Source organism: Amyelois transitella, chromosome 12 (genome assembly GCF_032362555.1).
Source record: "Amyelois transitella isolate CPQ chromosome 12, ilAmyTran1.1, whole genome shotgun sequence".
Classification (NCBI taxonomy): Eukaryota; Metazoa; Arthropoda; class Insecta; order Lepidoptera; family Pyralidae; genus Amyelois; species Amyelois transitella.
Genome location: NC_083515.1, coordinates 7,525,333 through 7,541,270, shown reverse-complemented (window position 1 = coordinate 7,541,270; position 15,938 = coordinate 7,525,333). Strand labels below are relative to the sequence as shown.

At 36.6% G+C, this 15,938-nt stretch overlaps 1 protein-coding gene across 3 annotated transcripts in view; it reads left to right on the top strand.

The window, feature by feature from the left end:
* LOC106142071 (meteorin-like protein) overlaps positions 1 to 15,938 on the top strand; it is a 42,947-nt gene that overhangs the window by 8,349 nt on the left and 18,660 nt on the right. The window contains exon 2 of one of the 3 annotated variants that reach the window (XM_060946795.1): positions 1,976 to 3,965. The exons of 1 other annotated variant lie outside the window; for it this stretch is intronic. In XM_060946795.1, the coding sequence (XP_060802778.1) occupies positions 1,976 to 3,734 (1,759 nt within the window). In that variant the 3' untranslated portion in view covers positions 3,735 to 3,965. Of the gene's footprint in view, positions 1 to 1,975; positions 3,966 to 4,754; positions 5,020 to 15,938 lie in introns of those variants that run through there. One more of the 3 variants, XM_013343701.2, reaches the window with a different exon arrangement.

The following is a 15,938-nucleotide window of genomic DNA, read 5'->3' as shown; positions in this document are numbered from 1 at the left end:
TATACATGTTTTAGCAAACTGACATTTTATATGTTTACAAATAGATTCGACAATCGAAAACAGATTTTCATCCTTTTTAGTAGGCACCCCTTTAATCTCAGCGTTGTTTAGACGGGCCCACTGCTCCTTAGCAGCCAAGCTAAGTTTGCACTTCATAAGCTCGTCTTGAGTAGATTTCAGGGCTTCCTTAAGATTATCGAATTCTGCAAATTTAGACTCCACAGCATCTATTCTATTTGCACATTCATCCAGTTTATCATTATTGAATTCACATGCAGCACGGAGCTCCTGCATCTCAGATTTAATGGCCTTAACATCTTCGACCAGTGTAGGAAGGCTCTGTAGTTGTCGCTTCATTCCCAGGATTTCACTAAAAATTTTATCTAGGGAAACAGGATCCTCGGTTCCAGATCTGCATGACGAACACTTCCACGCGGCTCTTCTATCAGCACCAAGCTTTCTATAACCGGCTTCTGTGATATTAGCACAGGCAAAGTCAAACAATTTTTTGCATGATGAGCACTGCACTCCATCATTAAATTCTGAGCTACATCTAGCACACGTATTCATTTTTATTATTTAAGGACGTGAATTATTATGAATCGGGAAAATAAAATGTTGATGACCACTGATTAAACGAATTAACTCGAGTAGCGTGCGGCTTAGAGCAACGTTCAACGGTAACTGATCGGTGACAACGATCAAAGGCAGAACGATCGTTACTAAACCTTTTGATACTCACACCCGTATCACTATACAAGTGTCAGAATCTACTTTAGAAGAGGATGTTGTTAATGCCATTAAAGAATACGTTCATCCAAAAATTAAGACAGGCTTATTAATTAACCCAACATTAGGTATGTACAGCATAATCCCTATCATTCAAAAGCACTTTAAAAACTCATCAATGAACTTAGTACTAACAAAAAAGGAACTGGACAATGTACGAGAATATCTAAGGCAGCAGGAAATCATTAACAAATATCATGACGGTAAAACTAATCATAGGGGTATTAATGAGACTTACTTAGCTCTATCCCATAAGTATTACTGGCCGAAAATGCGTGAACAAATAACAAAATTTATAAACGAGTGCACTATTTGCGGTCAAGCAAAGTACGATCGCAACCCTATCAAACAACAATTTAAATTAGTTCCACCTTCTAGCAAACCATTTGAGACAGTGCATCTCGATTTACTAACTATTCAGAGTGAAAAGTTTTTGTCCATAGTTGATTCCTTCTCTAAATACGCTCAGGCATATCACTTAAGGGATGGAACTGCAATAAGTGTTGTACAAGCTTTGCTCATATTTTGCACTCACCACGGAATACCAATTACTATAGTTACCGATAACGGGCCGGAATTCACAAATCAACTTTTCTCTGAGTTTATAAGATTACATAAAATCCAGCATCATAGGGTGGCACCGAATACCCCTAATGAAAATGGTATTGTTGAAAAATTTCACGCCACGATTTTAGAACATCTTCGTATTCTCAAGCTCAGTCAAAAAGGAGAATCAGTAATCAATCTCATGCCTTATGCCCTTTTGGCTTATAACAGTAGTATTCACAGTTTCACGAAGTGTAAACCTATAGAAATTATCACTGGACATTTCGACCCACGCGATCCTTTTGATCTAGATTTATCCGCACATTTAATGCAACAATATGCGACTAATCATAAAGATAAAATGACCAAAGCATATAAAACGATTCACGAGTTATGTAACGAAACCCGCAAAGAGCTTACGGATAACCATAATCGTAATCGTGAGCCGGAAGTCTATCACTCGCCCGAGCAACAGATTTTCATAAAAAATCCATTTGCTTCTAGGCAAAAAGTAGCTCCCCGTTACACTCACGATATCGTCATGGCGGATCTTCCTATTCATATTTATACGAGGAAGAAACGTGGTCCCATCGCAAAATCTAGACTTAAAAGGGTTCCTAAAACCGCCCGATTGTTACAGGACGCCCCTGATCCTTCACCTGGTCCTGCCCATGGCTCTACCTCAAGAGATAAGACTTGAGAGCCTAGACAATGGACCCGGCATCTTACCTTTCAAACTAGGCGAGGCTAAAATCATATCCCATCATCACTCCTTCATTCAGAATGTTAACTTGGACCTTTTACAAGATAAAATTAACTCCGTAAATGACCAGTTATTAACTAGCAGCCCCGATCTTCACAATAAAACTAATTTATTATTCCAGCCTCATATAGACTATCTTAAAAATAAACTTAAAAACGTGTCTGAGCAACTTAAATCTTTTGAGACGGGTCGTGTAAAGAGAGGTCTCATAGATGGTCTCGGCAGTGTCGTAAAAAGCATTACAGGTAACCTTGATTACACCGATGCGCTACATTATAATCACGCAATAAAAGCTCTCGAAGAAGACGAACATAGGCTTGCTACCGAATTTAATCAACATGTTAGTTTAACAAAAGATCTCACTTCCCAATATTCCAAAATTATCAATGATATAGTAAAGAACCAGAACAAAATGGCGGACTTAATTAATAGAATTAACGAAAGTGATGCAAGTAGGGATTATGATTTAATAAAATATGCACATCTAGCTCAGATGCTTATCATTCTTAGCGATAACGTAGATTCTATCTCACAAGAATTAACTCGTTTACAAAACATCTTAGCATTCATAAGAACCTCTACTATGCACCATTCAGCTATTAGTTTAGATGAAATACGGAATATATTACACAAACTGACAGCTATATATGGCCGAGATAGAATAATTGATTTAGACATCAGAGAATATTATGAGTTAGTTAGATTAGGTTCATATTACGTAGGAAATAATATAGTAATAGTATATAAATTCCCAATTTTCCAGCTTCCTATATATGACTTATACAAGTTATCTATCATACCTAACAGATTTCATGAAGTCCTTATACCGCCTTCTCCTTTCCTAGCCATCTTCCAGAAAGATTTCAAGAACATAGAGGCTGAATGCCCGAAGTCTAGTAAATGGTTTATATGCGAGGAAAAACGAAGTTTGCAGAACCGCCCATCACAGAGCTGCATACCTGAACTTATCACCACACAGAAAAAGAATCCAACATGCCAGCCCATCGCGATCACTTTGGACCAAATAGCTTACGAGGAACTTGATGACAGATATTACACCATAAACTTCCCATCTCCTACGAAGATTCACCTATCCTGCGGACAAGACCTTTACAAAGAAGTTAACGGCAGCTATCTACTAACTATACCACAGAATTGCTATATAGAAACATCTCAACTACATATTACTAACAAGAAAGATCGTTTGAAAGGCCACGTGCTCAAAATCATGGATCTACCCCATAAAGAAACGAACATTCAGACTCCAGCTCCAACCCTGAAACTTAACTCAATAAATCTGGAACACTTACATACTACCAACACAAAAATTATGCAAGAATCCCCACATATTATACAAGCTACAAATGATTACGGAATCTATCACACTACGATCCCGCTATACCTATCATTGTTCGGTGCATGCGCACTCGTTAGCTACGTTGCCTATCGCAAATACGTGCTAAATTCTAAGGGGACTACAGATGACAATCCACAAAGCTGTCCAGATCAACCTGAAAGGATTTACACCATCCCGGAACCCAGCGAGAGGACAAGATGTAACCAACCCCCACCTCAATTTACTACGAAAATCATCGGTGGTGGCTGTTCTTCGGCGGGAGGTGTTACGCGGTGCTAATCTATGAAGATCGCCGATGCAGCGTTGACCTAAAACAACACTGCACACGGCCCGCGGTGCAGCGTCGGCATAACGTGCAGCGCGTGACTCGCTATGACGTCAACGGTGGCTTCGCAATATCGGAAATACGGAAATCATGTTACTTTTGATTCACACTTCGATCATTGTCATTGTCTTAGAAATAATTAACTAAATGTAATTTTTACTTTAAAATTAAATCTTTTCAAATAACTTTGCTTTTTTTTGGGACCTCCGGTTGTAGCCCACATAATTAGTGCAAATAATAATTATTTCTATCACAAATAATAATAAACCGTAAAAACAAGAACCACTTTAAAAAATTATTGATTGTAAAGATATAGATAGTTAATTAGGATATATCCACTTATCTGTGGCTAAACTCAAACATGCCAATTTATAGAAATGAACTGATCATGTCCTACTACCTACCTATCTACTACTACTATAAACTACTTTCGCAAGAGTGGCAAAAAGTGATATTATTTACCCTTAATTACTAATATTTCGACCTCAATCTTTAAACAAAATTATCTTTAACCATGACGCCCACTTTCCCTTTGAATTATAGAAAAAACAAGGGATGTCGGGTCGGACGAAGGATGTAAAAAACAATCAGCCTAAAGATTTAATTGGTGCATGAGACAGATGAACGGAGATAAAAAATCTTTGCACTAGAACTTTATACACATACTTTCATAAAAACATATAAAATAACGTCTTTACCACATTACGTTATTATGTTACACTTCCCAAAAAACTTTTCTTTATTCCCGCCAATTTGCGAAACTTAATTTATTTTACTTTCAATTTGGACTGTATTTTAAGGACATTTGGTTGAAATTGCTGAAATGAAATGATAGCTGTGTGAAAATGAGAAAGAATGATCGCCCCTCGCATTCTTTCAAATTGTTTATATAGTTGTCCTTTTCTTTTAGGAAATCCCATTGGACGCAAGATATGTCTATCTCGCATACATCTTCGCGCCAGTTGTAACTTTGAATTGAAGTTGGATTGTCGCTTGTTTATTCACCTTCGTAATTTATTTACAAACGACGAAAAACTATTTGATAGAAGAAAATGTAGTTAGTAATTTTTTCTTCGGTTGAATGAGGTGTGAACATAATAGTTAGTAGTGTTTTATAGACTTTTTAAATTAAGAACACGGTAAAATGTGCGTGAAGTTGGAGGCTGTGTTTTGGACTTTGATGGTAATGTGGGCTGCGGAGACTGGAGTGATGGGAGATCAATGCGATTGGAATGGCAGGTTCGTGATGTTTTTTCTATTTAATTAATAATATGATAAGCCTCTCAGTGGCTTAACAAAGTGAAAAAAGCTTCTTTCAGATCTAATTAGGTATTTAAATGGCAAATTCTAAGGTAAATGAAATTACCTTCCTAAATTGTTTTCTTGCTTTAAGTATTCCTACTATTTTAAGTATACCTTAATTTTAAGATATATATTTTTTAACATTGGTTGCCTGCCAAAAGAATTTAAATTATCCTATATTTTATCACATAGGTAGGTAGATATATCTCGTGGCTATGTTTCATTAATCTTTAGCAAATTTTTAAATACCTAACTAAAAGTTACATATTAGAAATAAGGTTTCTAATAATTTCATTCACGTCAACAATTTCCATCAGAACACAATGATGACCCTAGGCGGGCATGGGCTGCAATTTGCCGAGACCTCATCTTCATAGCATTTCATGATTGCGTGCACTAAATTAACGTGCGGATTTTTCATGAATCCCTATAAAACCTCTGACATTTGGATAATACTTATTTAGTAAGATTTTTTATTTTATAATAGCTATTGAATCTAGGTATTTGAATATAGGCTTAGAAGAAATGACAATTTAATTTTGAACTTTAGAATACCCACTAGAACTGTATATTATTGTAAATGCTATGATCTCTTATTTGTTTGGTATCCCTTGAATATGTAGCCATTTAGTTCTCAATTAAAGTTTCAAATTTAACTTTCATAATTCATATTAAAAATATAAAGGGACAAATAACACAAGTAAAACAAACTGCGAAAAATGCTTATTCATGTTTTTTCCTTCAACACTTTAAATATAGAATTATTAATACTTAGTACCATTACTATTTCCTATTACTAGATTTTTGTGTAACAAGGGTATTGTCTCTATCCGTAGGTATTCATATTACAGCCCGACTTAGTAGTTTTAAGGGGGTTTTACAACCTTTCATTATTTATAAATAATAACAAACAAAGAAGGCAGTATTCCCACACCCTCATTGTTCAGATTGAAGAATCGATACTTCTTACGTCAACAAGTAATTAAAAAAAAGTATTTATTGTCATTGGAATATCCGGAAACGGGACATTTATGAGGGTTGATGGTCGATTACGGACAAAATCAACAAGTTGGGTTTCCATTGAGGGGTGGCGTGGGAATCGTATGGGAAACACGTTCTCGTCATCCCCCGCTGGCGGCCGGCACGCGCCCTTTCCGGCTAGTACCCTTGTTACAATTGTTTATTGATATCACATTGAATTAAACAATTGAATAATGCATAGCTTACTTTGGCAGTCATTTAACAATTCACAAGATTCATTCAACTCTTATATACTCAATACAATAAATTTGTTATAATTTACCACACAGATAACCACTGTTTGTGTAATAAGACTTGTCCCTGGAATGTTTCCTGTAACTTCTAATGATAACGTTGATTCATACTAATATCAGCTTAGTAATGGGAGCTACTTATCTAGAGAGCTATTTGGCTTACGCAAATATATATATTGCAGCGATAAGTCTCATTCAGAGTTAATGAGGCGGACAGACAAAGGAATGCTAAGTTATGTTTGTTAACGATCGTCGCCGATTGTCGCAAGATTGATGTTAATCGAGAGAGACCATGACGAGAGCATAAGAGCGTATATATCAGTGCATCGGCTGCAAAAAAGCAAATTGAGTGTCAATGTACCAGCATCGCTCACGTCGGCTATTCAAGTTCATACATTAATATTTATTAGGGAGGGAACAGCGAGGGGACCGAGATCTGTTTATTATAATATCCTCCTCCTATTATAACGCGTTCGCACGACAAACTCGACTGATTGATAATGCTGGTATAGTACCAGATTGCGTTTATATATCTTACAACACATCAATACTTTTCGGTCCCGAAAAGTAGATGTTTATGCTTTCGGTGATTAGTTGAAATAACGAGTTGTAGTATATGTTTTAAGTTATCCGCAATATAGAAAAAATAATAGACAAACAAAAAATAAATTAGCATTAGAAATAAAAAAGCAAAGTATATTAATTTATTTTTGTAACTATGAAGAAAGCGCTATTTATCAGCGTTAACAATCGTAGTAACTTTACCAACTCACAATCAAAAGTAATCACAGACAATTTCAATATGCAAATACACCAAAATAATAGCATAGCAATTATGTCCGCAGAATCCCATTACTGGCAAATTGTTTATTAACAGATTAACTTTAAATATGCCTGCGGGTAAATTTGTATTCATAAAGTTTCTTTTAATGAAATAAAATCCTTGATTCTTATTTAAAAAATTACAAACATTTTAAAATATTTTCATTGAGGTATACTTAATACCTACTTGCTGTTAAGAAAAATCCTGACAAAAAATCCTGCCCGATTTTTTGTTCGTTACATTATATTTATTTATAGTTCATGAATTTGATTAACTTTCAAAGAAATATAAAGTAAAATAAGTCAAACATGAAAAAAGATTTAAAACAAAATTATTATTTTTTAATTATTTTCAAAGACAAACATTATATTTTTAATGCAATTGGTATAGTTTTGTATATATACTCGTATAAAAATATGCCTGAGTATTAAAACCGCACACTGAAAAAAGACTGCAGTTTTAAAGGCAATCAGTTAATTCAACTGCAGTTGACAGGGAAAGTGTAATTAAATTGCCCCACGTAAGATGACATGCAGCGGATGTGCACAATATGCCGTTTGGATTTTTGAACGATAAAAAAACTCATCGATTCGATGTTGTTCCGATGATGCCGTGTGGTTCCCGGCACCAAAACAAAAAAGAATTGGACCACTTCATCTCTTTCCCATGGATGTCGTAAAAGGCAACTAAAGTATAGACTTACAAACTTGGGATTCTTTGTTTAGGCGATGGGCTAGTAACCAAGTCACTATTTGAATCTCAATTCTATCATTAAGCCTAATAGCTGAACGTGGCCTATCAGTCTTTTTAAGACTATTGGCTCTGTCTAGCCCACAAGGGACATAGACGTGACTATATGTATGTATGATTCGATGTTTTTACAAATACCTTTTAATATGAAGAAACTTCTATTAGAATTAAACAGTGCACAAACTTAAATTCGTTAAATTAAGCAAATAGGAAACGCATGTTGCGCCCTTAAATACAGTGCATTTTTTAGTTTTACCTATGTCAAACATTAACAAAATGCTGACTACGACAATAGATCCTGTCACTGAAGATAACGAATAGTTGAGGAGAAAAAAAAAATATCCATGATGACGTGGATTTTTGAGATGCATTACCATTTTACCGTAAACCCATCATTCGTGGTGACAAGTCACACATTTCTTTGTCTGCTCACATTATTGAAATCTATTTAACACCGGGTCATAGGTATAACATTTGGCTTTTGGTTTACTAAATTCATAAATTACCTTTAAAGTGAGCAGGCAAACACAACCTATTCCACAAAAAAATATTTTATTAAATTTTGGCTTCATTTATTGACTAAATACTTTGTACTTAGGTAGGTTACGACATGATTGATGCAGGTTGTGTATTAGGAATTAAAGTAAGTAAGTTCGTATGAATAAGTACTGTGTAATACGTCACATTGGAAATAAGAGCAATAGAAATTAAAACAAACGCAGGGTGCGTGTGAGAATACGCAATTATAATTCTCGATCATCTCAGAAAACCGGAAGATGTGTTTCGCAGATGACGTCGCGATCACCCCTTGACGCAATGTTTTATAATAAATAAATGTAAATGTAATTAATTTATAAAATATACATGCATTTCTAATAAACGTAGGTACTGGGTGAAACTATACAACAGTTTAAAAACACGCGTGGGCGCGGCGGCAGGAGTTGTTATTGTTCATTTATGGGAAAATTGTGCTTGCGGTTTAACTTCCTGATTGTGACCCACATATCCCACATGACCGCTAAGTGCGGATGTCAGAATATCAATATTCAGTGGTCACCAGCGATAAAACAACATCTGCATCAGGCGACGGAATGAACACGACCTTGGTGCCCGCCGGCCATATGGCGAACCAGGATTCGCTAGTATTTGAACTTTACTGACGTCAAGATTTCACGATTTCTTCCAGGAACATGTTCCATTTTGTACATACGAAGTTCATTAATATAATTAGCGATTCAGAGGCGTTTCGGCGGCGTATGGGATCGCGCCGCCAGGACATTTCACATGGGATGCGATGGTGGGAACGGCGTACTCCACACTTCGTTACACTAAGAGAAAACAACCATCACATGTATGTTGAGGATGAAATCACGGTTATTTTTAAGCGACGATTGTTTTTATTCGCTCGCCAATTGGGGGCAATCAACGACACGTGTTCTGCCCGAGTCGTAGACGGTCGTCTTAGGTTTCTCTATTGAGATACCTACTCGTAGTTGTTTGGTTAAATCATTTGACACTGTTGAGCTTGGATTGGATGATTTTGATAGATTTGAAATAGTTACGATGAATTTCCTTCGTTTTCTTACAATTTTGTAAATTCAGGATTTTCTTACACATTGAGTGTAAATAGTATTAACTTTAAAATATAATAACGTTCGAGGATAGTTTTTCCCATAACACTTAAACATTCCCCTATCTCGTTCCTATCTTGTGGTTGTAATATATACTTAGGCAATTGCTAGAAATATTTTTATGACACCCTCGAGCTCGAATCACAAGAGATAATGTGTCCATTCGTCTCGTACCGTACTGCAGGGTAACGCGACTCTGCTTACTGATGTCATGTGTCCATTAAGCTACTCGTGTTATCATCTTACAAACACTTTAACATTTCGATATAAACAGTATTGTCTTATAACATAACGGTCTCTTAGAACAACATGGGACCCATAAGTCTTCTCTTTGCTCTCTAAGGACAGGGTAAATACTGTGGTTACACATCAAAAACAGCTTGTTATCTTGGGATAAACTTGGGTTTATACCTCATCTCTTGGTCGCTTTTTACGACATCCATGGAAAAAAAGGAGTGGTCCTTTCTTAAAGGGCCAGGAAACCACTAAAAATGATATGGGAATAATTTCGAAAGAAGAATCATTCTTTTTCATTTTTTTAAAACGGTACGAGCCGAATGGAATCATTCTTCTTTCGAAACGATTCCCATTCTTATAAGATCTCCATCCATTGTTCATCTCCACCTTTTATTAAATAGTTGTATAAAGAGGGATAGACAGAGCAAAAATAAGCTGACAGAGTATTTTTCACTTACAAAAATAAACGTAGGTAAGTACTCGTATAATAGACTTGTTCTCAAGTTTTTAGCGTTGATTGTAATAATGATTGTGGCCTAGTTCGGTCGGAGCACGATCATCGCCGGCGGCCTTTATTTGAATTGGAGCCATTAACGTATTGGAGGAACCTTCTGTCTGTTAGCACTTTGAATCACTTACAACACAAGCAATAGTTATTCAATGTCATAAAACAAGAAATAGTTATTCAATGTCCCTGGGGAAAATGATTTTTTTTATTCATCAGCAAGTAGCTATGGGAGTAATTTTAGTACGAGTAGTTTATATTTACATACTGTGTTAACAGCAAAAATTTTATGTCCCTTTGTTTGAAATAAAAGAAATCTCTAAGAGATAATTTGAAAGTAACACGAATTGGTATTTCCTCAATAGTAGGTATATATGCGTATGCATATGATCAGAAAAAGAACTTGTTGTTCAAGGAACTTCGGCCTTCTCTGTAACGAAACTAATTAACAGCGAATTGTGGCTTGGCATTGTGTGGGCCGGCCGACGGGTCAGATTGAAGGCTTTCTTTGTGTGATTGTTTAGTTTTCCAATTCGTTCCTGGAGGCTCGCCTGCTAATTGCTCCGTATTACAATAACTGTTTGTGCAAACGACTAAATCCGCCATGCTTTATTAGAGGCAATGAAGGTAATTTCAATATTTATCGGAGTTTGGTTTTATTAAGTTTACCTACATGAAGCGTTAATATAAATCGTCAATATGTTCATTGAAAATACCTTCAGAATTCACTACATTCGCTGCCAAAAATAATTCTAAATTCTTAGAAATTCAGGATCAGCGGGATTTTATGAATAATGTATAAGTCTGTCTGGCCCATTATTGGTGAGGAGAGAGACGCGGCGGCTGCGCCGCACGAGCTGCATACTAAATGCATTAGCTTAACAGCGCGCTGTCAAATTATAATTTTTCATTCCAATTTTTTGGGAACAGATTAATATTATGATTTATTGGTGTGTCACTTTGTACCTGACAATGTTTCCTTAGAAAATATAATATCTTGCTGCGCGGATGATAGGCACCATGTTGGAAACATACGGCAGGCGTACTATCCCATTACGATTCGGCCCAAAAACGGGTCTTCGTGACACGTGACGTGTATGTGTATGAATGACTTCTTCTTCCTTCTGGCGACAGTTCTGGTTACATCCTCACCTTTACGACCATGGATCCTGGTTTGGGTGAGTCAGTTATTTATACGAAGCGACTTCCATCTGACCTAGGCAACCTTTGCAGGGTTTCTTCACGATATTTTCTCCCACCGTTAGGGGACGCTCTTAGGTTAGCACTCAAACTTATCAACATAACTCATCAAAGCGATTCATTGGTACATGGCCGATAGGATTTGAGCCTGTGTGACATGTATAACTTGCGTATATTATCCGGATACCTTAACCATTTGACCAACCACCGACGCTCTAGTAAAAGCGTGAAACATGAAACAAAGTGTTGATGGGTATTAATTTAAGTGTTTAAACAATATTTTGGTAATTTGACAAAATTTATGTAGTGCAAAGCAGATTGCATGCAAAATTGCATGACACAGCGTTGCTAATGAGGTGGCACGGGCCGCCGCGGCGTGTAACCCGACACGACGGTCGCCGTCGACGCTGCTCCACTCCATACAGTCACGCTTCGGTGATCATGTCTTATGGCCATCCATCCAAGTGACCGTTCCCTCAAAAATTCTGGTTGTACTTTTTTTTTAAAAGCCAAATGCGCAAAATCTCTACGCATGGAGTGAAACTGCATTCTTATTCAAATCGACGACGATTTTGGAAACAATTTTCGTCATCGAGTTTATGTGACGCGTCGTATGCATTTGTGGCCATGTAGAGCGATCATCGCTTCAAAGCAAAAAGAGGAGTGCTCAGGGACCGAGCGATTATAATGTAAAAAGAGGTTCGCGGTCGTTCCATAACCGATCGCAAATGGCAACCGCCGCAGGCTGGCGGGCTGGCTGGCCGTTTATAGCACTTTGCAATCTCGGTTTCTAAAAGAATAAGTATTCATCGATTTTCTTCCTTATCTATCCTTTCCTTTCAACTTATAAACGAAGGAAAGAGAAATACACATCGAACAAAAACAAAACATTTGAGTCCGAGCCGCGGTCTCCTTTTCAAATGCCGTCGCGTACCATACGATTGTTCCCGTTTTTAGAGTCCCTTTATTTTCGGTAAAAGGGCGCCGATCAGACACCGGAGCTACACGATATCTCATTAAATGGCATAGACATATATTTTTTTAAAAGTCAAGACTTTAAAGTTAATCTCAATAAGAACGATGGGTTTACGCTTTTGTGTACTCTTTAATAATAACATTAATTGATTTAACATTCATCTAGTTTAAATAACCTTTTTTACGTCGGTTTGTATGTATTTAATTTATGTCTTTTAAGAGAGGACGTCAAAGAAAGACGCGACGCAGAGTTATGACCTACCATACAACGTTCTGACCGAGGCAAGAATGCCATAAAATTGTGGCCAAGTCTCCTGTTATAACTTGTTTTGTTTACTTGCCATACGTCGGATTTGTGGCCCATAACCATAATCGTGTCTTTGGAGACATAACAATAGCAGCTACAGTCGCCGTTCGTTAGAGATTGTGTCCGATAAAGGGTAAATTGGCTTCTTCTCCACAATTTCTACAGTGACAATAATTGGCTAAGAAAAGCAGTTATTTATGATGGTACTTTATTAAAACCTTAAAGTAATAATATCGAGTGGCATCTTTCATCATACCACGACAAGAATCATAATCTCTACTTCCTTTGATTTTTTACGGTAAATTACTTAATTCCACTTGAACTGCGTTTATAGACTACGAAGCGTATGAGGTGTAATTTAATACCGAAACACGCGAAATGTCATCCGATACAGTGCACGGCCAATGCAATAGAGTTTGACGTGATGTTTTACAAATACTTTGATTTAATGCCAATATTTTAAAACAGTGCCACACGCACAATGAAGTTCATTGTTTAACTTTTTTTAAACGACTTAGTTATTTTGCTATAAAAATAATTTCAATGCGACTTTCTATGGTTAGGAAATTTAAAGGTTCATGTAAAAATAGCTGACCATCCGGATTTATGGACGGGTTGGGTAAGCCGCTTAGCATTAGAGGGGATGGGATGCAATAAGACGACCACGATCGCTTTGGCTTTTCACACCTTCGTGTTTGTGCCTTGAGTTAGCGTTCACGCCTCGTGTATGCCTACCCCTAAGTTCGCGCCTTTGCTTTTACATATCGCCCGTTTATTATGTCGGTAAATTTCCGAGACTTTTCATATATTCCTCCTAATACCTTTTGATAATATAAACACAAAAGTTTGTAACGATGGTGATACGTGTCATGAAAGACATGCAAAATTTACTATGGATGAAATTTAGATCAGTAGAATATTAACCTAGAACATCAAATAGGGTACTTTTAATCCCGAAATTCCCACAGGAGCGAAGCCCCCGAGGCGCAGCTTGTACCTATTTCTTAAACTGGTTTTATCGTCAACGACAAACAATTTTTTATTGTGAACTCAAAAGTGAATTTGAACATTTGGTCTTACTCATACATGGGTTAAGTGTAACCTTTTGGCGAGTCATCAATCAGTCTCGTATGTAAGTGGCGGTGGTGTAGCGGGGCGTAATGTCGGTCTTGTTGACTGCGTGATTTGAGGTCGTGCAGTTAGTGCTCGTGAGCGACCATTGTTCGAGTGAAAGTTGACGTTACGACTGATTTGCGTGTTACCAAAATCTTCTTAATGTGATGTACAACACCGATAAGTAATGTTTGTTTTCTCTCCATATAATCAAGGTAACGAGATGAAAACATCATCAGCGCGTTAATGAAACCGCACCGTTCATAACAAAACTTTTTATTAAGTTTGAATGAAATTAATAAGCGCAACGCGAAGTAAATGTATTTAATAATTTAATTGAGTTATTAAATCATTAATGTCGAAATAATTAATGACAAAACTGTCATAAAAATGCGAATCAACTTCGCCGAGACTTAATCAAAATTGCATTACGCGTCCTGTTTCGAGGCCTTAGTAATGCCGCTACAGTCCGCCCCGCTGGAAAAAGTGAACATTCTCGCCTCGCATACCACACGCGTATCACCAGTGTTACACCGCGGATCGTGATTGATAGCTCATTACAAGACGATCATAATTCAACGGCAGATTAAAAGATATTAAATCCACATCCACCGCACCACACTTCAGTAAAATCAATATTATGATTAATCCTACTTATTTGACGATTGCACCTGCATGCTTCGTGTTCATACAATGGAACGTTATGGATATGAAGTGAGGATTGTTCGTGTTGAGCTGGACGTGTCCAACGAGTGGCGTGGGCGGCTCAGTTTGCTATGGTGTCTAACTAGTTATGTAAACACGGCACCGCTGACCACTACCGGCTAAGGTATATGTTGGCCACAAAACGATTTCAAACACATTCCAGGTAGCTAGAAAAGCACACTGAAGGTGTCAAGACTGTAGTGTTTGGAAAGCCGCTTTAAGTCTATTATTCACTTTAATAAGGCAGAATAGTACTGCAGCCGTCGAGCCGTCGCCGTTATGTAAATCCAATTATTGTAGCTTAGATTTTCATACTTAAACTCTAAGGGCCATTACCCTCATCTGACTCCTGTTATCTGACCGTATCTGACTTAATTGAAAGGAAATGTTTGAGTTAGCTTTAGATTGTGCTGGGAAACGTAGAAATTGCATGAAACATAGTACCGAAATAATATGTTTCTATTTTTAAGATAAAAGTTCTTTTGTTATTTTCTCCGCAGAAGTTTTTCTTTTAAACAAATATCAGACACGTATTGAAGGAAGGTTTTGAATTTTTTTCAATAATTCTATTTGTATTATGTGATGATCGATATTTGTATAGGATTCGCTTTTTCGATATGAAAGCAAAGCTGGGCGCGAACGTCTCACAAAATATTTGCGCATCATCTCAAAAAATACAAAACGATGTGGTCAGCATTGTCGTGATTTACGTGAAACATTTTAACAGTACAGTAAACTTGCTACAAGAAAACTAATGTCTTATAGGTATTTATTAAAATGCCCAAATGTAAATTAAGTGAATTGAATTAAAAACAATTATAGCAAAATAATAAAAATCCGAGAATTAATCGATAATTTCGCTTATTTGATGTGAGTCGTAATGTGAATAACACTCCTATCAAAGCCATCAAAGTGATAGAAACTAATCAAAATATAACGACTTAATAATAATTAAAACGGGAAGCAAATCTGGGTTATTCCATATCCGCACGTAGGTGAAGTTGAAATAATATAATTGCACTGCAATAAAATATGAAATGTGTACCGTTTTATAGACAGTTTAATTGATCTTGGCAATCAAATATCTTGGTTAATAATATCGACATCGAATATTTTTTTAAATAAAATAGGTATGTAAGGTTGGTCATTGAACTCTTTTAAAGGCGAAAAAGTGCGTCTTTAGTGTCGTGAAACAAGATACTTATTTACGAAGCACTCCACTCGAACAACCGTGTGTTCAAGTGACAGTTTGTCTTCATTGTCTTGGGTTATTTTTATTATAAATTCAACGCTTTTATATTCAGAAGTAAAACTTTGAAACGTGGGCGATAATATA